Here is a 23,918-nt window from a genome sequence, read left to right as displayed (position 1 = left end):
TATATAATTTCTGAATACTTCAGAAGTGATACAGAAGATTAATTGGGGTGCATGAAATGAATGCAATCCATGTTTGCATGTTTTTACCTATTAAATGGGGCCTATTCATTTAAAATGTGTAAATGTGAGAGTCCCGTGCAGTTACAGTGTAGGGGCCCAGAACACCATCTTGGCCCCCTCCATAAATGTCATACATGTTTGTTTTATGTAGATGCACTGTGCAAAGCTTGTCCTGTCATATCTAGTGTTTGTGTTGCACAGCTGCGGCGCTTGAGTGGTTCATTATAATAAAATCATTGCCTGCATGTAAATATATCAGTTTGTCATGTCATGTGGTATGAGAGAGGGGATAAATGTGAGTGCTAGAGAGCGGGAAGAGGTTGTCGTCTTCCATCTTCAGGAGGAGAGAGTGCTAACACAGAGCCACATGGAAGCACCTTCAGCTTCCATGTAGGTGAAGATAGAGGAAGACAAGAGATATCCAGTAACGAGTGGAGTCTGGATGTGAATGGAGAGAGATTGCTAGATCGCACAGGTACTAATTCACACTACAGGTTTTTCCTGTGCGGCCGTCCAAAGTCAGGTTTCCCACACAGAGGTACACTACTGACACACCCATGCGTCTGCCATTCGGGGTGTTATTGTTAATTCTTTTGCTTCAAATAATTGTCTGCCAGAGTGTCTGTGGAGTGACCCCGACCCCTCTTCCTCCTCCAGAGTGTTCCCAGTGCCGTACAGATAACATGGACTGTAGGACCGGTTTCATCCTGTGTATCCTCCCTGTCCTCTGAGCTCTAGCCTGCTGGCACTTAAAGAGAATTGTACCTGCATTGCTTTGAATACCTGTTTTGTAAAGTTTACTCATTAAGTAAAGTTATAACGGGCCCTAACCATTCCTGGGGACCCGAGATACTATACACAAGTCTCTGCTTTCTTTTCTCCGCCGCATGACATACCGGTGTGTGGGAACTGTAGCGTCATGAGTGATAACTACTGCTACCCCCATCAACCCGTTTATTGGAGTTCTCTATCCTAGGGGTGTCGAAGGTGGTCTGCGATCCTGCTCTGGCCTTGGCTACATGTCATCCCTCAGGGACCAGAGCCTGGTAAGTGCCACCGTGACAAGCCAACACTTATCCCTCCCAGCTCTTCACGTTAGTCAAGTGCCCAGGGTCACCATTCTGGGGTGTTGCAACAGTAGTCAACTGTGGTGAGTGCAGACCGCTTACTATGGTTCAACCTCTATTGCTGTGATAGTGGCCTTCAACAGCAAAAAAAACTGAAAAGCAGCAGGAGGGAAAGCAGGACAGCAAGAGAGACAACACAAAGGCAAGAGAGACAGCAGAGAAGCGGAAGAGACACCATAAGGACAAGAGGCGCAACTGCTTCTATAGTGTCTTATTGCTGCTTGTCTAGGGTAGTCAGAGGCAGAGCTGATGGGCAACTACCTTTCATGGCTATGACATTGAATCTCTTATGTAATCCATCGATGCAGCACTAGAAGCCAGGGATGACACTATGGGTATCTTTTACCTTCTCCCTTTTCTCCAAAAAGTAAAAGGCATATAGACATCGGAGACACCATAAGTAGGGCTGGGCAATGAGGCTGAAAACTAAAATTTCATTTTCTTTTTTTCTCAATCTTTTCTCAATTTTTGATTTTAATTTTCGTTTTGCTTTTGTTGCTAAACAAGGTAAAAATACAAAGACCCTTTTTTTCTACAGAAAGGAATTGTATACACAGTAATTCCTTAATATACATTGTGATTCCATGTGAAGGAATGGGGCATAAATTGGGCGATTTGGCTGAAAACTAACTTGTGCACACCCCCACTCATCCCAGCCCCATGTATTGTGTACACCCCCCCCCCAGTCATCCTAGCCCCCCATGTACTATGCACACACCCCACCATAGCCACCATATACCGTCCTCCCCCCAATTATCACAGCCCTGCTCCCTGGCATCCTGCACACCCCACCGTCCCCCCAGCCTGATATGAGCTACACCCACAGGGGCGGAGCTCATCTCAATTTTACCATTCTGACGAATATTAGAATTGTGCCTCAACAAATTGACAACTTATTCAATTAATTAGATTAACAGTCCAGCCCTCACCATTAGACAACTTTTATAGCCCAGCAGGCTCCGATCTAGTATCCCTCTTAATAATGTAGTGACCATGTAATTTTCAGATACCAGTACTACACAGTGATAGTGGTTACAGGCGACGACTCCTATGATTGGTGGCGTTCTCTTTCCCTTACTTTTCTATCTGGTCCCAGACCATCATTAAGTGTTCTTTCAGCCATGACTCATCCCTGCACATTCTCTCCATCCTGCCCCTACCCACGATGTTACCCTCAGTGCCTCCCCATAGTAGGTAATAATGCCCGCCTTTGTGCCTCATACAGTACTAGTGCCCTCTCTTGTGTCCTGCAAAGTAGTAGTGCCTCCACACAGTCACACTGGGTTTATCCCATAGTGCCCATCAGAAAAAATACTAGCACCTTTGTTTCATACAGTACTAGTGCCCCTTTATGTCCCACATACTAATTCCCTTCAGAGTAATGTTGCCCAGTTCTGTAACCCTCAAAATAATTGTATCCCCTCCGTGCCCCAGTTAAAGCTGCTGCCAGGAAAATTAGATTAAGTCACAGTGCCACTCATATATCATCAATGTGCAGGCTATAATAGCTGCGCACAGCACAGCATGGCTGCACCCTCTCCACTGCTCTCAGTACAGTATGTGCGCTGGAGATGGGGGGTAGAGCTGTGCTATGCTGTGCGCGGGGGCTATGCATCAATGATAGACATGATGGTCGAAGGAGCAGCACTGTGATAGATTGCTATAGTGGTGTGAGTAATGGACTTAGGTCTTCAATTCCAGCAGGAGCTTTAGGGGACTGGCAACTGTGGTGAGGAGGGCATTTGGGCCATCAAAGGGGCCGGGTTGCAATTGTGACTGCTGTGACACCTGCGACACATATACATTCGGAGGAGTGAAGAGCGCATGTGTACGAGGAAGCAAAGAAGAAAGCTACTAAGCAAAGTGAAATGAATGTATAATATGCAGGTGCACCGTACAATGACTGCTATGCAAAAGGACATCTTGTGAATGTCTGTCTGTGTATGGGGGGAAATTGGAAAGAATAGCCGTTAGCTGATTGAGATGTATGCCCACCTAAAGAATGAACAGCTAACATGGTCTACCCCATAGATATGACACAAAGCATACCATCTATCTATCCATCCAGCCATCCATGTATGCAATCTCATAGGGGTCAGAAACGCTCTTTTCTCCTTAGGGAGAGCAACTATATACTATAAATAAGTGAGGAGACTCAAATGGCCACGCACGCTCCTCTGGGTAATATGCAAATAAGGGAGATGGAATAAATCCTCCACAGTGCCACCTACTGAAAGGCAGCATTCCTTCGAGTCAAAGTGGGACTTTTTATACAAGTCTTGCTACAATGACTGGGAATCAAAAGCAAAGCCAGACCCCATGTACATACAGCTGTTTCCGGGTTATTGCCCATCATCAGTGTACAGTAGGAGTCTGGCTTTTGCTAGTGAGAGGCCTGTCCCTGGCCTCTCACTAGCAAAAGCCAGACTCCTACTGTACACTGATGATGGGCAATAACCCGGAAACAGCTGTATGTACATGGGGTCTGGCTTTGCTTTTGATTCCCAGTCATTGTAGCAAGACTTGTATAAAAAGTCCCACTTTGACTCGAAGGAATGCTGCCTTTCAGTAGGTGGCACTGTGGAGGATTTATTCCATCTCCCTTATTTGCAATCTCATACACACCAATGAAGTGTCTTCTCTATGATGTGTGTGCCATCTAGTGGACATAAAGTAAAATGCAAGCCACTGCTAAAATGGTGAATCTCTCTATAAATATTATGAGCCTTTTGCTCATATGGATACTGCATACAAAATTATTGAAAAAATAGCTATACATGATAATAAAGGATTATATGTATATTAATTAGAGGGTAATTACTTATACTTGAAGAGCAGAGATTCACTTTCTTTTAACCCTTCAGCTGCTGCTGTTTTGAAAAAAAGACATTGCTTTTCATATTGCATCCAGCAGATGATCCCCAATGAATGTTATATGGCATAACCTAGTCACTAATGCTGAGTGTTTTAGGCTATGTTCATATGGGGCAGATTTGCTGTGGATTTTCCATGTGAACCCTCTGCATAGAACATCCACAGCATTTACAGTAGCAGCAGAGTGAATGAGATTTTAAAAGTTCATTCACACGCTGTGGAAAAAAAATCCACTGTGGAAATGAGCATGTGGTGCTGAATACAGATCTACAGCATGTCAATTACAGCAGGAGACTTTGGTGCGGATTCCAGCTCTTCAAATGAGGGAATGAAGCCTGCACCAAATTCAAGCGTCAAAAACTGCAACAAAATCCGAATGAAATAATGCAGATTTTGACATGGATTTTACGCTGCAGATCTGTTGCAGAATGCAGACACTCTTCAGCAAATTCCACCCCATGTAACCTATATAACCTAATATTACTCACAGTGTCACAAGAAGGAGGGTCTTGTGTCCTTTATCCTCCTCACTGCAGGCTTACTACATGCCCACAGTGAGGAGGAGACAGAATGGCTGCGCATGCTAATATTCTGACAGCAGCATTTAAACCCTTTGATCAGAGATCAGGGATCCTAAATACCCCCCCCCCCCCCCCCCATGATGAGATTACGAGGTGCAATCCGGGTATCATGGCAGCTGGGGGTGGCACAACTTAAAAAGTTTCTTACAAAGACTGGGCAAAATTTCTCTAATGCTTCCATTCAATGTCAACAGTGGAGCATACCGGTCGTAACTATTGGATAGCAATGGAGAACTAAGCAGGGGAGAGACCACAGGTAAAATAATCTCTCTGCAGCTTTGTAAATTATAACACTATATTGCAAAATTAGATGTTATCTAATGAAGAATATAGCTTTCTCTTTGAATCACTGGAAATCAACTTTAATATAATTCTGGCAGAAATACCATGTACTGCAATACAGAAGTGTTGCAGTACATGGTATAGGCAATCAAACGATACAAGTCTCCTTAAAGGACTTTAAAAAAGTAACTGACTGCCGTGTGCACAACTCCTCCATTCTGGCAACCCTTGCCTGTGGAAAAAAAAACACTTGTTTTAACAACAAGTCCGTCAGGAGATGGGGAAATAGTTGCACACACGTGTACTACTTTTAACTTATGGCAGGAGCTGCCCCTGCAGGTGGCCACCCTGGTCATGGGACGTCCCAGTAGCAAATACTTCCCTGCCTGCAGTGGTGAGAAGAGGGGGCACCAGGACCTCCATTGTCAGGATTGATGGGGGTCTCAGTGGTGATCTATTCCCTGTAGATACAGGATAACTTATAATTCTGGTACAACCCCTTTAAATGTGCCAGATGTATCACAGTGACTCTGCTGAGTGATTAATCTGGTGTATCTTTAAATTGTCCAGTCTGACTTCATACCACCTATTAGATTAGTTTAGAACAAAATTGTCCACAAAAGACATTTTCTGGTGCAATTTGTGCCAGAAAACTGTCGAATTTTCAATAGTAAATCTGCCCCAAAATGTTTGCAACTGTTTTATTGGCTAAAAATTCCTAGAATCAGAAATAAGCATTTTTTATTCTCTCGTCTTTTATTATTTTAAATTCTATTGTGTTCTAGAATTTCATATTTCATTAAACATTATCATTTTTTTATTGTCTAAGTTAATATTTCATGTTATTATAGAGCATTGTTTAATATTTTTATATCATGTTTATCTTCTGTTATATTATTTTACCAGGGTGCCAACAATGTAGCTTGGGAGGAATCCTTCCACAGTCCCAGAGCCAGGGACATAGTTGTAGGAGCTGGCGGGGCATTCGCCCCGGGTGCTAGGATGGAAAACTGAATGCCCAAGGTAACATGAAAGCTTATCAGCACCTCTGCACAGAGTTCAACATATCTAACATCCTTCTCACCTCCATCACAAAATATCTAACTGGCATGACTGACACAGGAAAGTATGGCTTTGTCATATAGGCTGCTGATTGTTGTTCATATGTACAGATGGCTCTTTCTTTAGTTTGACTGTGTGATATTATGATATGCCGTGCTATCAGGAAGTTTGTTTAGACTTTGAATTACTTTACAATGGGTTTTGTTGTGTTAGGAGAATGATAGTTTTTAATTGGTTATGGTAAAATGGATCACATTGGTAACTTCTTGTTAGAGTTCTAGACAGGACCATGGAGGACATCAAAGTGTTGTATGACAAGGGGAACTGTGTCTGGCACACTTTATGGGCATTACTACTACTCAGTCACTATTCTGTGAATACTGTTATTAGAGTAGAATATTTTATGAGCTATGCGACCATTACAATATTATGCGTAATTCTGTGACAAGGACACACGGATATAGTCAACCCAGACTGATGTCATAAGGGTGTCTTCACACGGGTCATCAATACTGAAGAATTTCTGAAGTGCAAAAACTACAGCTTGTACAGTACAAGTCATGCTGATAAGATTTTAAAAAATCCTGTCCGCATAATTCTGCAGGTTTTCTGCTATGCACCCATAATGTGCTGGTGTAAGGGACTGCTCTAGAGGGTGAAATACTATGGAGATGGGAAACCTAGGGTTGTGATGACCTCTATTGGCCAGTTTGAAAACTGCACTTAGATATTTCCTATGTGCTTTGATTGGCTGTCAGGAGGTCACTAGTTAGAACCTCCTAAAAAGGAGAGAGAAAGGACTAGGAATGCTCACTGGAAACTTGTTAGTGGAATGGGGTCCTGATATAACAGGATGCAATTTGAGCTGCGCAACAGCAGAAGCACAGGAACTGTTATACAGCAGGCATGCTTCTGGGAGCACTGTCAGGAAAGGTGCAACAGTCTGCAGAGGAACTGTTGCTAAAGGGAAACAGGAAAGGGCAGCAGGAGCCTAGACCTCTGAATGTAAGGGGGCCTGAGTTGAGCAGAGCCAAGGAGAGCCACAGCAGGAAGCGGCATGGACATCCAAAAGAGAAAGAGTCTGCACTACAATCCAAACTAGTGGGGGCATCTGGGCTGTGCTCAGGAGAAACAGAAATGACACAGTAGAGTTGCAATCCTGACCTGAGGAAGCTGTGGTCAGTAGTGGTGAAGATTCCCATGCAACACAACTGTAAGTGGGGCTGGCCTCCAACACATAGGTGTGCACACCAGAAAGGAACTCGGTTAGTTAATTAGCAGGCCTGCCATAGGAGATGGGGATAGCATTACGGATACTGTGCAAGTTTCAGGTGCTGGAACCAGGTTTAAGGACTGTGTTATTTAAAGGAATGTCGCATGAGTAAAAGAGGAACTAGTTTAGCTAAGAGACTGAGTGGGGTATTCATAACAAAAAGTTATGGATCAACTGTATTATGTTAAATGATTTATATTTCTATCCAACGGAAGTGATCTGTTTCTAGCATTGTTGATACTCTTTTCCAGGATTAGTAATGTTTTATATCAAGTACAAAGTAGTATTAATCCTAAAATTTAGATAGCAAGAGTTAGTGACTAGACATTTTAGGCTAAAAGCGTAAACTGTCTTATTGCCATCACAACTTTGTTAACTTTCATTTCTTTGTTCTTGTATAAATATTGCACATTTTAGTTACCCCATCTACTTTATGTATCTTGAATTTGCATCGCAACCCCACCCACCCGACATGACCATGTGACCCACGCTTCATTAGGAAAGCAAGGAGAAATAAATACATTCAGCCTCATTTATCAAAAGAAAAACTGTTCTTGTTGCGAAAAGCGACCAATCACAGAGCAGCTTGCATTTTACCACAGCAGTTTCAGCAATGAGAACTGAGCTCTGATTGGTTGTTATGGGCAACAAATAGATATTTTCTTTTAGACGGGATTGTGCCAACTATTGTGCAGATATTCTGTGGCCCTATGGGCGGTAAAAAGTATGATTGACTTTGGGGGTGTGTGGCCAGAATAAAAGGTGGTGCCTAGTACCAAAATGCTAATATAACATTACTGTATATTAGGCGATTATAATGGTTGCTGATTTATAAATGACAGATATTAACATAGAATAAACCTTACATTTTCCAAACCAAGTAAAACGAGGAGGGGGATGGTAGTCATTCCTCCTTGGATCCACTCATCCAGAGTCACGGTCCCATCATGGTCATAGTCGATCTCTTGCATCATTTCATGGAGAATCTGTGATTAGAAACGGAGAGCGTAAGGATAGATTCACACAAGAGGGAATAATAATCTGCACCAAAAATCCACGTCTGATGTGCAGATTTTGATGTTGAATTAACCCTTTCCAATCCAATTTGTATTCTAATTTTCCTAGGGGGCTTACTCTTTTTCTGCTGTTATACAATGATGCTATCTGCTGGCTAAATCCAGTACTGCATGAGGTGACACATTGGATAGGCTCCGACAGCAGAGAGGCTGGCAATATACAGTAAGAGAACCCCGACGGATGTCTTCCAACATCGGAGCTGTACAGCCCTAAATCATAATGTTTTCAGAAGTCAGACAGTGGATTGGAAAGGGTTAAACAAGGCAGAATTGTGCCGGCAATTCTGCGCCAAAATTCCCATTTCTACCTGCGTATTTTGATAGCAGAACATTCTGTGGGATTATCCCGCACCCAAAGCCATCTTCACACAGACCGGAAGTGCTGCAGAATTTCCCGTGGATATTCCATAGCAATAGCATTACATCGAGTGGAGAATTTCCACAATGGTTTTGCAGCATTTTTAACCCTTTCCAATCCAGGGTTGGACCTTGTCGACGAGGCCCGACACACGTTTGTAACACTAGGCAGGACAGCGCTCCGATGAGAAGGCTGTTCTGCATATGTATATTCTCTGTGCAAACTCGCTTGTGTGAAGCTGCCCTTAGGGCTCATGTCCACAGGCGGATCAGATTCCACGGGCGGGAGCCAGCTTCGGAATCCCACCCTGCAAGAGAACATTACTTACCCGTCCGCATCCTCTGCGTGGCTGTGCGGGTCTTCCATCCTCTACTCTGTGGATGTGGACAGGCGCGCATGCGCAATGTGGTTTTTTAATAATCTCCTGCTTTTCCGCAGGATTCGCAGCACATTTGCAGTGACAGCTGCAGGTGCGCCGCGGATCAAACGGCTTCCATTGACTTCATCGGAAGCCGTCCCTGTGGAATTCGCAGCAAAATTGAGCATGCTGCGATTTGTTTTCCAAACCAGAAGGTCCGCAAAACAAATCCGCATGCTGTGGACGCCCATATCCGCCCGTATCCCTATGGGCGGCTTGAACTGCGGATTCCACAATTCAAACCCGCCTGTGGACATGAGGCCTTAGACCGCTCTCACACAGCCCGCTTTTTACTGCGATCAGCGCAGAGTTTCAAACACTCCAAAGCAGCGCTTGAATGCGGCATTTCTAACACTGCTATTTTCAAGCGTTGTTTGTTCTTTTTTCGCGCATTTTAACGCTTTTTAATGCACCTCATCACCCATGACAATGACGGGTGTGTTAAAGAAAACACTGTCAACGCTGTAACACGCGGTCGAAAACGGTTTCAGACATGGTGTTTTGCGAATGTAATGTGTGAGAGTGGCATGAGGGCTCCTGCAGGTTGCAAACCATTCATTGCAATGGGTTCCCTCTAGAGATGAGCGAGCACGCTCGGATAAGGCAGTTACTCAAGCGAGCATCGCTCTTCCCGAGTAACTGCATTCTATCCTATCCCCTAAAGTGCAGCATGGACCTTGTGACAGGTTCCTTTTAAAAAGTTAGCTCTGCCTCAACAGCTGAGAATATCATGGCTACACATAATCAATTCAGCTTGGCTGTACAGGACGCATATATCTAGATTACTCCCCAAATACACACCATTCGCAACCTGATTAGTTGTTTGGATTTACTCATTCACGGTGATTGGTTATTTGGTTTGGCTGATTCATGGTGATTGGTTGTTTAGGTTGGCTCGTGTAAAAGTGGGGAGTAAGAGGTTAATATCCTGGACGAGGGTATTGGTGTATCTTGTCTCCATCGGAAGTATGGGTAGAGACATAAGTCGACCGGCACAGTGACAGGGAACACCTCCGTAACTTCCCCCAGTAGCGCTGTGTAGGGTTAGGGGTAATGTTAGCCTTAGGGTTAGGCATAGGGTTAGTGCAGACTTACAGCTGCAACATGCAGCCGCTGTGCTGGTCACCGCCTATAGCGAGGATGGAGCAGGAGCAGCGGCAGCAGGGCTGACAGAGTGGTGTTTACGAAGTGGACGTAGGTTTACAGCAGCCAGGGGACGTGGAGACACAGAGGGCGGCCGGCTATGTTAATGGCGGCAGAAGACAGCAGCTCTCACAGGGACACAGAGAGTGGCGGCAGCGCCGCAGGCAGACAGAAGCACATATGGCAGTGCTGATGAGAACCCGGTGGGGACAGTTACAGCGAGGGACGAACAGCCACGGAGCATGAAGGGGAGAAGGCAAAGCGGTGGGGACAATGACAGGTAACGGGAGGGCAGCTTGACAGTGCCAGAGACATTGCAGCACTGATGGGTGGCAGGCGAGGAGAGTCATAACAGGGGGCAGACAGCGCCAGAGCTGGGAGGTGAGAAGTCCGAGCGGCAGGGACAGTGACAGGAGGCAGGAGGAGAAATTATGCTTGACCGACGGGAGACGACATGACAGCAGCGGAGGCGTGAGGGGAGAAGGGAGAGCAGCGCAGACAGTGGCAGGAGTCAGGAAGTAAGATGACTGGTGGGGAAAATTACCTCAGAGTCAAGAGCGGACATAAGGCGAGGGATGTGAGGTAGTCAATCGAAAGCTGTGGGTGTTCCCTATAACTTTACCAGGACCAACAATTGTCTCCACCCATAGTTAGGGTTGCCATTCGACCGGTATGTCACCGGCCAGGCCGGTATATTTTTTATCGGCCCTATTACAGGCCGGTATTTTGGTCGGGCCCCGGGGAGAGGATGGGTAGACGTGAGGTCACTAAGTGATGTGCGCCTGCGTGTAGATTGTATGTGATGCGAGCGACTGCAGACTGCAGCGTGTTCTCGCGAGTGAATCCCACTAAACGTCATCTACTCACGATAACACGCTGGGCTGGATCCCGCACATGCACACAGCCGCTGGACGGGATCCAGGAGATAAAGGAGAAAAAAAATGCAGTGATAAGCCACGCCCATTTTTTTTAACCATGGCTGGTATTTTTCGTGACAACGGTGGCAACCCTACCCATAGCTCCGGTGGAGACAAGATGCACCAGTATCGGGACAAGCTCCACTGCCATATTTTTTTGCTAAACATCACTGTGATATGTTTGATGAACTCAGTGCTTGAACATCTAATAATCCTATCCCTGATACATGTGGCAGCCATAATGTACCAAGTGGGGCATGGAAAAGTAGGCTGGCGCCACACTCTTGAAAGCTGTCTAAAAGAAAATCTCTTTGTTGCCCATAGCAACCAATCACAGCGCAGCTTTCATTTCTTATACTGCTGAGTTAAAATGAAAGCTACTGTGCTGTGAAAATCCATGTTGTTCGTAGCAACCAATCACAGCGTACCTTTCATTTTGCCTCAGCAGTAAAAGAAATTGCAACCAATCACAGCGCAGCTCTTATTTCCTATACTTCTGAGGTAAAATGAAAGCTGCGCTGTGATTGGTTTCCATTTCTTATACCACTGAGGTAAAATAAAAGCTGCACTGTGATTGGTTGCTATTTCTTACACCACTGAGGTAAAATAAAAGCTATGCTGTGATTGGTTACTATGGGCAACACAGACGGATTCTGTCACAGACAGCTTTCATAAGAGTGTGGAGCCGACCTTCCTTTCCGTAGCCGCCCTGTATTTCACAAACCCATCTCTACTTGATGTGATAAATGTAGTCCTGCTAGAGCGGACTCAGCACTGCTACATCCGAGAAACCGTGTCACATTGTGTACGAAACATCCCATTATAATGGTGTCATGGCCACTTACCGGACTGAGCTCGGTGACGTCCCACTCCAGATATTCAGCGACATGCATCATCTGTGTGATTATACTCTCCAACTCCTGACAACAGCAGAAAATAGCTGCAGGTTAATAATCGTAAAGGGCTCTTTCACACAGGCTTATGCGTATTTCACATAGGAACTGTCAGTTGCATATGTCTCCTTATTTTTCTCTTAATGCACCCATGATTGTCAATGGAGGGCTGCAAAAAACGCTGCGAAAAATGCGCAAAAAACGCGGCGAAAAACGCGCGAAAACGCCGCGTTTTTCACGCGTGAAAATCAGCAACGCAAGTGAGTAGGCGCCCTTACACGGCTGGGTTCACGTGGGCATACGCATGCGTTTTGGCAGAATAGGTGTTACGTATTCGCACATGCATCAGCGTATTTTACTGTGCAAATAAACACACACCGATTCTCTCAGACACTGAAATGGCCAAGCAGTTCAGTGGTCAAGATGTGCTCTTTTCCTACGCAAGTATGTAAGAAAATAGAGCATGCTGGGTATTTTTTTGTGCGACCAAAATGCACATGCAAACTACGAGTCTGCGAAGAAATCCATTGAAATCAATGGGTTCCAATTTCCGTGTATTGCGCGCGTAAAATTTCCATGTGCTAATAGGGTCATGTGAATCCGACCTAAGGCTGCTGTCACATCTGTGTCGGGCGTTCCGTTTTCCTGCTCCGTTATGGGAGCAGGAAAGGGAAATCTCCTGGCCAAACAGATACGTTATGATAGAATCAAAAGGGGCGCCAAATGGACTCCATTGACCTCAAAGAGGTGCATTTGGTTTCCTTCAGCTGCCCGGCATTTTAGCGGACAGAAAAGTCCTACATGCAGGACTATTTCTTCTGGTATTTTTTGCTAGATTTGCGACGGATCCTTCTAATGGCGGTTCCAGTGCGGATGTAGAAGCGGTCTTTAGGCCGCCTTCACGCGAAGCATAATCACTGCAGGCATTCTGCAACAAAAAGCCCACGGCAATTACACTGGAACACAGCATGCGCCAAATCTGCACCTAGGGGCAAACGGCTGCATGTGCAACTATGCTCGCCGCTACGGAGTGTAGTTGCACTTGAACATTTTTTTTTCTTTGGGGACTTTTCAGACTCGGTGCTAGTGCTCGCAAGTTTGAAACACACTGCGGGAAGAGGTCCTGCCTTATCTTTCCCGCATGACGTTAGTACTATAAGCGGGAAAAGCAGGGCAAGTCCTGTCTTTTCTTGTACTTACAGTGAAGGAAAAAAGTATTTGATCCCTTGCTGATTTGGTAAGTTTGCCCGCTGTCAAATACATGAACAGTCTATACTTTTTAGGGTAGGTTAATTTTAACAGTGAGAGATAGAATATAAGAAAAAAAACTACAGAAAATCACATTGTCTAAATTATATAGATTTATTTGCATTTTGCACAGAGAAATAAGTATTTGATCCCCTACCAACCATTAACCCTTTGCAATCCGTTTTTGGATTCAGGGTTTCCTAGGGGGCTTTCTCTTTTTGCCATTATATAATGGCGCCATCTGCTGGCTAGAGCCAGTACTGCGGTATGGGACATGCTGGAGAGGCCCCCGACAACAGAGCGGCCAGTAATGTACAGTAAGAATACCCTGCCGGACTTCTTCCAACATTGGAGTTGTACAGCCTTCAATCAGAATGTCTTCAGACGTCAGACAGTGGATTGGAAGGGGTTAAGAGTTCTGGCTCCTCCAGACCAGTTAGACACTCCTAATCAACTCGTTACCTGCATTAAAGACAGCTGTCTTAAAGGGTCACCTGTATAAAAGACTCCTGTGCACAGACTTAATTAATCAGTCAGACTCTAACCTCTACAACATGGGCAACACTAAAGAGCTTTCTAAGGATGTCAGGGACAAGATCATAGACCGGCACAAGGCTGGAATGGGCTTCAAAACCATAAGTAAGACACTGGGTGAGAAGGAGACAACTGTAGGTGCAATAGTAAGAAAATGGAAGACATACACAATGACTGTCAATCGACATCAATCTGGTGCTCCATGCAAAATCTCACCTCATGGGGTATCCTTGGTCATGAGGAAGGTGAGAGATCAGCCTAAAACTACACGGGGGAACTTGTTAATGATCTCAAGGTAGGTGGGACCATTGTCCCCAAGAAAACCATTGGTAACACATTACGCCATAATAGATTATAATCCTGCAGTGCCCACAAGGTCCCTCTGCTCAAGAAGGCACATGTGCAGGCCGTCTGAAGGTTGGATGATTCTGAGAGGGATTGGGAGAAGGTGCTGTGGTCAGAGGAGACAAACATTGAGCTCTTTGGCATTAACTCAACTTGCCGTGTTTGGAGGAAGAGAAATGCTGTCTATGACCCAAAGAACACCGTCCCCACTGTCAAGCATGGAGGTGGAAACGTCATGTTTTGGGCGTTTTTCTCTGCTAAGGGCACATGACTACTTCACCGCATCAATGGGAGAATGGATGGAGTCATGTACCGTAAAATCCTAAGTGACAACCTCCTTCCCTCCAGCAGGACATTAAAAATGGGTCTTGGCTGGGTCTTCCAGCACGACAATGACCCAAAACATACAGCCAAGGAAACAAAGGAGTGTCTCAAAAAGAAGCACATTAAGGTCATGGAGTGGCCTAGCCAGTCTCCAGACCTTAATCCCATAGAAAACTTATGGAGGGAGCTGAAGATCAGAGTTACCGAGTGACAGCCTCAAAATCTTAATGATGTAGAGATGATCAGCAAAGAGGAGTGGACCAAAATTCCTTCTGACATGTGCGCAAACCCCATCATCAACTACAAAAACCGTCTGACCGCTGTGCTTGGCAACAAGGGTTTTGCCACCAAGTATTAAGTCTGCTTTGCCAGAAGGATCAAATACCTATTTCTCTGTGCAAAATGCAAATAAACATATAATTAGACAATTCTAGATTTTTTTTTTTGGGGGGGGGGGGGCATATTCTATCTCACTGTAAAAATTAACCTACCCTAAAAGTTATAGACCGTTCATGTCTTTGACAGTGGGCAAACGTACAAAATCAGCAAGGGATCAAATACTTATTTCCTTCGCTGTACTATTAAACCATGGAAATCAGTTGTTTTGTTTTGCCTCGTTATGCGTCCATCATTACTGAGGCCGCATAACGAGAATAAATCCCACTCATGTGTTTAAGCCCTAAATAGTACGGATTTGGCCCCAGTTTTTCTAGCCGATCAGCTGCAGGCTTTAACCCTTGTATTTCAAGACTTGAATTCTGCAGCACAAATGGCCCCGCAGCAGGTTTACAATCCGCATCATCAAAAACACTGCAGATTCTTTGCAGAAAATATCTGCATCTTGTGAAGGAGAACTTAGAAATCTGTTGTATAGTAAAATCTGCAGAATTTCCACAGCAAACTCCTCTACGGAAATTCAGCAAGATTTACGCTCCATGTGAAGGCGGCCTAACGCCTCCTGCACACGGGCGGATTTGCATTGCAAAATCCGGAGCGAGATTCCACCTTCGGATTCTGCAGCAAACCCAGCCCACAGCATGCAATGACAATCCGCGATTTCCTAACCCACAAGCGGAAACCGATTGCGATCTTCTGCTCACGTGTGAGAAATCGCAGCATGCTGTGATTTTGTGTGGGCCACGCACGGCCAGCTTCTATTGAAGTCAATGGAAGACGTCTGTCCTGCAGCACTTCCGCAGTGCATGATTGAGTGCCGGCCGGACAGGTACGCAGGGGTCACCGGCCTGGCACCTGGTCGAACTCCGCTGCAGGAATTCCACATGCGGAGTCCAACCCGCCCGTGTGCAGGAGGCCTTAGGGCTGTATAGGATTCATCTATAGCAGAAATGCTGCAGATTTTCTACAGTGGAGGAGGTAATGGAGACTCCGCAGTGGGACACAAAACCACCATGCAAAGATATGGTAATAGTAAGTTAAAGCAGCAAAACAATATAAATTTTACAGTACCAACAAAAGAAATTGCATAAAAAGCCATAATAAAATATATAAAAATAGATGAAACACCATAGGAAGAACCTTAAGCCATGGACGAACAGCCCCAAGACAAGTATAGCCGGTATAGTACTTACAATAAGGGCTTATTAACATGGGGTTATATCGGCCGGCCGCTACAATCTGATGCATTGGATTCCAATGCAGGGGCAGGGGGCGGAATAGGAGGACTTAGCTCTGCCCCCACCACACCCTCCCATTGCAAACAGTGGCGAGGGACGGGGGGGGGGGGGGCAGGACCTCATTGCCCTAGCTCCCGTCCTGCCTCCTCCCCTTGCAGAGAAGAACAGTGTATATCGGCTGGGCATGAAAACCCGACCGATATATGCCTGTCTGAATAAACCCTTAGATGTGTTTTTTTTCTTATATCACCACGAGAAAATTGTAATTTTGTTCATGAGATGTTTGACATCAGCGATGCTTTATCTTGCAGAAACATCGCCGCCACTTGAGATTTTCTCGCACGTTTTTTTAACACGAGTTTGCCGTGATTTGTTAACGCGAAAGTCAATAGGACTTTCTAATGTTAAAATCACATTGCATCGCAGAAAAAGCGCAAGTTTGTGCTTTGCGATGTGATAAAAAGGAGGCTCAATAGGGAAACATGGGAGATAAAATGAGATTGGGCGATTATTATCTATTTTTCCGTACAGGATACACAGGCCTCACACTCACCGTGCTGTCCAGGTAGCCGTTCCCATCTGTGTCATACAGCCGAAACATGACTGAAATATTAAAGAAAGCGACAAAAAACATTAATTAGATCAGAAAACATTCCTTAAAGGGGTTGTCCCGCGCCGAAACGGGTTTTTTTTTTTTTCAACCCCCCCCCCGTTCGGCGCGAGACAACCCCGATGCAGGGAGGTAAAGAAAGCTCACCGGAGCGCTTACCTGAATCCCCGCGCTCCGGTGACTTCTCTACTCACCGCTGAAGATGGCCTCTTCCTCCGTGGACCGCAGCTCTTCTGTGCGGTCCACTGCCGATTCCAGCCTCCTGATTGGCTGGAATCGGCACGTGACGGGGCGGAGCTACACGGAGCTACACGGAGCCCCATAGAAGACTGCAGAAGACCCGGACTGCGCAAGCGCGGCTAATTTGGCCATCGGAGGGCGAAAATTAGTCGGCACCATGGAGACGAGGACGCCAGCAACGGAACAGGTAAGTATAAAACTTTTTATAACTTCTGCATGGCTCATAATTAATGCACAATGTACATTACAAAGTGCATTATTATGGCCATGCAGAAGTGTACAGACCCACTTGCTGCCTCGGGACATCTCCTTTAATATCCTCTTCAGTTATTTACTAATGTAGCAGAGCTGTACATGTACAGATGTAGGGACACTGGATTTGTCAGTTGGACTAATGATCCTTTTAAGTTGTATTTACATTTCCGATAGCAAGTCATGCCCGAAATTCTTGGGCATGCCCCACATCGCACAGAGCGCGGACACTGCGTCCATGTGGTGTACGATACATGCTGTGATTTTTCTGTCGCGCAGCATCACAGCAGGAGAAAAATCACCCATGTAAATAGACCCATTGCAAGCAATGGGGCATAATTTTGTGCATCTTTTAGGTAGTGTAAGTACAGCCTTACGCGGGCGCCGAGTGGGACAATTTCTGGGTTTAGCCAGTTTTAACTGCTCAGAAGACATCGCAAGACCAGAGATAGGAGCTCCAGAAAGATAATTTGCAGACAACACAAAGCTAGGAGGGATAGCTAACACGAGGGAAGAGAGAGTATTCAAAACGATCTAGAAAAGCTGAACTAACAGAATGGTATTTCATAGAGATGAGCGAGCACCAAAATGCTCGGGTGCTCGTTACTCGGTACGAACTTTTCGCGAGGCTCGAGGGTTCGTTTCGAGTAACGAACCCCATTGAAGTCAATGGGCGACCCGAGCATTTTTGTATATCGCCGATGCTCGCTAAGGTTTCCATTTGTGAAAATCTGGGCAATTCAAGAAAGTGATGGGAACGACACAGCAACGGATAGGGCAGGCGAGGGCCTACATGTTGGGCTGCATCTCAAGTTCACAGGTCCCACTATTAAGCCACAATACCGGCAAGAGTGCCCCCCCCCCTCCCAACAACTTTTACTTCTGAAAAGCCCTCATTAGCAATGCATACCTTAGCTAAGCACCACACTACCTCCAACAAAGCACAATCACTGCCTGCATGACACTCCGCTGCCACTTCTCCTGGGTTACATGCTGACCAACCCCCCCCCCCCCCCCGCCCCCCGCGCACGACCCAGTGTCCACAGCGCACACCAAAGTGTCCCTGCACAGCCTTCAGCTGCACTCATGCCACACCACCCTCATGTCTATTTATAAGTGCGTCTGCCATGAGGAGAAACCGCAGGCACACACTGCAGAGGGTTGGCACGGCTAGGCAGCGACCCTCTTTAAAAGGGGCGGGGCGATAGCCCACAATGCTGTACAGAAGCAATGAGAAATATAATCCTGTGCCACCGCCATCAGGAGCTGCACACGTGGGCATAGCAATGGGGAACCTATGTGCCACACACTATTCATTCTGTCAAGGTGTCTGCATGCCCCAGTCAGACCGCGGTTTTTTATAAATAGTCACAGGCAGGTACAACTCTGCAATGGGAATTCCGTGTGCACCCACAGCATGGGTGGCTCCCTGGAACCCACCGGCTGTACATAAATGTATCCCATTGCAGTGCCCATCACAGCTGAGGTAACGTACGATTAAATGCAGGTGGGCTTCGGCCCACACTGCATGCCCCAGTCAGACTGGGCTTCTTTAGAAGTGGACACATGCAGTTACAACTGCCTGTGGACCCACAGCATGGGTGGGTGCCAGGAAGCCACCAGCGGTACATAAATATATCCCATTGCATTGCCCATCACAGCTGAGGTAATGTCATGTTTAATGCAGGTGGGCTTCGTCCCACACTGCATGCCCCAGTCAGACTGGGGTTCTTTAGAAGTGGACACATGCAGTTACCACTCCCTGTGGACCCACAGCATGGGTGGCTCCCTGGAACCCACCGGCGGTACATTAATATATCCCATTGCAGTGCCCAGCACAGCTGATGTAACGTCAGCTGTAATGCAGGTGGGCAAAAAATTAATTGGATTACACTGTAGGCGAGGGCCCCAAAAAATTGGTGTACCAACAGTAGTAATGTACGTCAGAAAAATTGCCCATGCCCAACCAAGAGGGAAGGTGAAACCCATTAATCGCTTTGGTTAATGTGGCTTAATTTGTAACTAGGCCTGGAGGCAGCCCAGTTAAAATAAAAATTGGTTCAGGTGCAAGTTTCAACGCTTTAATGAGCATTGAAACATATAGAAATTGTTTACAAAAATTATATGACTGAGCCTTGTGGGCCTAAGAAAAATTGCCCGTTCGGCGTGATTACGTCAGGTTTCAGGAGGAGGAGGATGAATACTATACACAGATTGATGAAGCTAAAAGTTCCACGTTTTTGATGGTGATAGAGAACAATGCTTCCATCCGCGGGTGCAGCCTACGTATTGTTTAGGTATCGCTGCTGTCCGCTAGTGGAGAAGAGAAGTCTGGGGAAATCCAGGCTTTGTTCATCTTGATGAGTGTAAACCTGTCGGCACTGTCGGTTGACAGGCGGGTACGCTTATCTGTGATGATTCCCCCAGCCGCACTAAACACCCTCTCTGACAAGACGCTAGCCGCAGGACAAGCAAGCACCTCCAGGGCATACAGCGCGAGTTCAGGCCACGTGTCCAGCTACGACACCCAGTAGTTGTAGGGGGCAGAGGCGTCATGGAGGACGGTCGTGCGATCGGCTACGTACTCCCTCACCATCCTTTTACAGTGCTCCCGCCGACTCAGCCTTGACTGGGGAGCGGTGACACAGTCTTGCTGGGGAGCCAGAAAGCTGTCAAAGGCCTTAGAGAGTGTTCCCCTGCCTGTGCTGTACATGCTGCCTGATCTCTGCGCCTCCCCTGCTACCTGGCCCTCGGAACTGCGCCTTCGGCCACTAGTGCTGTCGGATGGGAATTTTACCATCAGTTTGTCCGCCAGGGTCCTGTGGTATAGCATCACTCTCGAACCCCTTTCCTCTTCGGGTATGAGAGTGGAAAGGTTCTCCTTATACCGTGGGTTGAGCAGTGTGTACACCCAGTAATCAGTAGTGGCCAGAATGCGTGTAACGCGAGGGGCACGAGAATGGCATCCTAACATGAAGTCAGCCATGTGTGCCAGGGTACCTGTACGCAACACATGGCTGTCCTCACTAGGAAGATCACTTTCAGGATCCTCCTCCTCCTCCTCAGGCCATACACGCTGAAAGGATAACAGGCAAGCAGCATGGGTACCCTCAGCAGTGGGCCAAGCTGTCTCTTCCCCCTCCTCCTCATCCTCCTCAAGCTCCTCCTCCTCCTCCTCAACGCGCTGAGATATAGACAGGAGGGTGCTCTGACTATCCAGCGACATACTGTCTTCCCCCGCCTCTGTTTTCGAGCGCAAAGCGTCTGCCTTTATGCTTTGCAGGGAACTTCTCAAGAGGCATAGCAGAGAAATGGTGACGCTAATGATTGCAGCATCGCCGCTCACCATCTGGGTAGACTCCTCAAAGTTTCCAAGGACCTGGCAGATGTCTGCCAACCAGGCCCACTCTTCTGTAAAGAATTGAGGAGGCTGACTCCCACTGCGCCGCCCATGTTGGAGTTGGTATTCCACTATAGGTCTACGCTGCTCATAGAGCCTGGCCAACATGTGGAGCGTAGAGTTCCACCGTGTGGGCACGTCGCACAGCAGTCGGTGCACTGGCAGATTAAACCGATGTTGCAGGGTGCGCAGGGTGGCAGCGTCCGTGTGGGACTTGCGGAAATGTGCGCAGAGCCGGCACACCTTTCCGAGCAGGTCTGACAAGCGTGGGTAGCTTTTCAGAAAGCGCTGAACCACCAAATTAAAGACGTTGGCCAGGCATGGCACGTGCGTGAGGCTGCCGAGCTGCAGAGCCGCCACCAGGTTTCGGCCGTTGTCACACACGACCATGCCCGGTTGGAGGCTCAGCGGTGCAAGCCAGCGGTCGGTCTGCTCTGTCAGACCCTGCAGCAATTCGTGGGCCGTGTGCCTCTTCTCTCCTAAGCTGAGTAGTTTCAGCACGGCCTGCTGACGCTTGCCCACCGCTGTGCTGCCACGACGCGCGCCACCGACTGCTGGCGACGTGCTGCTGCTGACACATCTTGATTGCGAGACAGAGGTTGCGTAGGAGGAGGAGGAAGGTAGTTGAGTGGAGGAAGCATACACCGCCGCAGATACCACCACCGAGCTGGGGCCCGCAATTCTGGGGGTGGGTAGGACGTGAGCGGTCCCAGGCTCTGACTCTGTCCCAGCATCCACTAAATTCACCCAATGTGCCGTCAGGGAGATATAGTGGCCCTGCCTGCCTGTGCTTGTCCACGTGTCCGTTGTTAAGTGGACCTTGGCAGTAACCGCGTTGGTGAGGGCGCGTACAATGTTGCGGGAGACGTGGTCGTGCAGGGCTGGGACGGCACATCGGGAAAAGTAGTGGCGACTGGGAACTGAGTAGCGCGGGGCCGCCGCCGCCATCATATCTTTGAAAGCCTCCGTTTCCACAACCCTATACGGCAGCATCTCCAGGCTCATAAATTTGGCTATGTGCACGTTTAACGCTTGAGCGTGCGGGTGCGTGGCGGTGTACTTGCACTTGCGCTCCAACACTTGCGCTAGCGACGGCTGGACGGTGCGCTGAGAGACATTGGTGGATGGGGCCGAGCACAGCGGAGGTGAGGGTGTGGGTGCAGGCCAGGAGACGGTAGTGCCTGTGTCCTGAGAGGGGGTTGGATCTCAGTGGCAGGTTGGGGCACAGGGGGAGAGGCAGCGGTGCAAACCGGAGGCGGTGAACGGCCTTCGTCCCACCTTGTGGGGTGCTTGGCCATCATATGTCTGCGCATGCTGGTGGTGGTGAGGCTGGTGGTGGTGGCTCCCCGGCTGTTGCACACCACTGTTCGTCGGTCGTCTGCACTCTCAGTGAAAAACTGCCAGACCTTTGAGCACCTCGGCCTCTGCAGGGTGGCATGGCGCGAGGGGGCGCTTTGGGAAACAGTTGGTGGATTATTCGGTCTGGCCCTGCCTCTACCCCTGGCCACCGCACTACCTCTTCCAACCTGCCCTGCTGCTGCACTTGCCTCCCCCTCTGAAGACCTGTCCTCAGTAGGCGTAGCAAACCAGGTGGGGTCAGTCACCTCATCGTCCTGCTGCTCTTCCTCTGAATCCTCTGTGCGCTCCTCCCTCGGACTTACTCCAATTACTACTACGTGAGTGATAGACAACTGTGTCTCATCGTCATCGTCCTCCTCACCCACTGAAACCTCTTGAGACAGTTGCCGGAAGTCCCCAGCCTCATCCCCCGGACCCCGGGAACTTTCCAAAGGTTGGGCATCGGTCACGACAAACTCCTCCGGTGGGAGAGGAACCATTGCTGGCCATTCTGGGCAGGGGCCCGGGAACAGTTCCTGGGAGTCTGCCTGCTCCTCAGAATGTGTCATTGTAATGGAGTGAGGAGGCTGGGAGGAAGGAGGAGCAGCAGCCAGAGGATTCAGAGTTGCGGCAGTGGACGGCGCAGAATTCTGGGTGGTCGATAGATTGCTGGATGCACTTTCTGCCATCCACGACAGGACCTGCTCACACTGCTCATTTTCTAATAAAGGTCTACCGCGTGGACCCATTAATTGTGAGATGAATGTGGGGACGCCAGAAACGTGCCTCTCTCCTAATCCCGCAGCAGTCGGCTGCGATACACCTGGATCAGGAGCTTGGCCTGTGCCCACACCCTGACTTGGGCCTCCGCGTCCTCGCCCGCGTCCACGTCCTCTAGGCCTACCCCTACCCCTCAGCATGCTGTATTACCAGTAGTGCAGAAACAGAACGCTGTAATTAAATGTGCCGCTTATTGGCCTGTGGTTGGAGGCTGACTTCCCTTATGGAACGCACAGCAGAGCCAGGAAACAATTTTGCGCACGCCTGTAGTGAGACGTAGGTGCGTATGACTGAGCTAGTGGAATTCACAGCGCAGAAGCAGTCAAGTGGCCAAAGGCCAGTAGTAGGCCTTAAGTATTTTGCTTCTATTTTTTTAAAATGCTGAGCTGATACAGCAGACAGATACTGTAGGCAACGTATAATATTATGTATACTGTTTCCCTCTGGCGGGATGACGGCGGTGATGTAACAGAGACAGCAAACCCAGGAAACAATTTTGCGCAAGCCTGCTGTAACGCTTAGCTGCGTATTAATTAGAACTACTACCCCCAGCAGACAGATACTGTAGGCAGCGTATAATATTATGTACACTGTTTCCCTCTGGCGGGATGACAGCGCTGATGTAACAGAGATAGCAGATCCAGGAAACAATCTTGCGCAAGCCTGCTGTAACGCTTAGCTGCGTATTAATTAGGACTACTCCCCCCAGCAGACAGATACTGTAGGCAGCGTATAATATTATGTATACTGTTTCCCTCTGGCGGGATGACGGCGGTGATGTAACAGAGACAGCAGACCCAGGAAACAATTTTGCGCAGGCCTGCTGTAACGCTTAGCTGCGTATTAATTAGGACTACTACCCCCAGCAGACAGATACTGTAGGCAGCGTATAATATTATGTATACTCTTTCCCTCTGGCGGGATGACAGCGCTGATGTAACAGAGATAGCAGATCCAGGAAACAATTTTGCGCCAGCCTGCTGTAACGCTTAGCTGCGTATTAATTAGGACTACTACCCCCAGCAGATAGATACTGTAGGCAGCGTATAATATTATGTATACTGTTTCCCTCTGGCGGGATGACGGCGCTGATGTAACAGAGACAGCAGATCCAGGAAACAATTTTGCGCAAGCCTGCTGTAACGCTTA

At 47.5% G+C, this 23,918-nt stretch overlaps 1 protein-coding gene across 5 annotated transcripts in view; it reads right to left on the bottom strand.

The window, feature by feature from the left end:
* The window catches only part of DGKB (diacylglycerol kinase beta), a 432,907-nt gene that overhangs the window by 343,309 nt on the left and 65,680 nt on the right, over positions 1–23,918 (bottom strand). For all 5 annotated transcript variants that reach the window (XM_066585569.1, XM_066585572.1, XM_066585570.1 and 2 more), the window contains 3 exons: positions 16,703–16,752; positions 12,017–12,091; positions 8,126–8,245 (listed from right to left, as the gene is read on the bottom strand). In XM_066585569.1, coding sequence (XP_066441666.1) covers positions 8,126–8,245; positions 12,017–12,091; positions 16,703–16,752 — 245 coding nt within the window. Of the gene's footprint in view, positions 1–8,125; positions 8,246–12,016; positions 12,092–16,702; positions 16,753–23,918 lie in introns of those variants that run through there.

The sequence above is a fragment of the Eleutherodactylus coqui genome, chromosome 12 (genome assembly GCF_035609145.1).
Source record: "Eleutherodactylus coqui strain aEleCoq1 chromosome 12, aEleCoq1.hap1, whole genome shotgun sequence".
Taxonomy (NCBI): Eukaryota; Metazoa; Chordata; class Amphibia; order Anura; family Eleutherodactylidae; genus Eleutherodactylus; species Eleutherodactylus coqui.
Note: the sequence above shows the minus strand (reverse complement) of the source record. Positions and strands in the feature narration are given on the sequence as shown.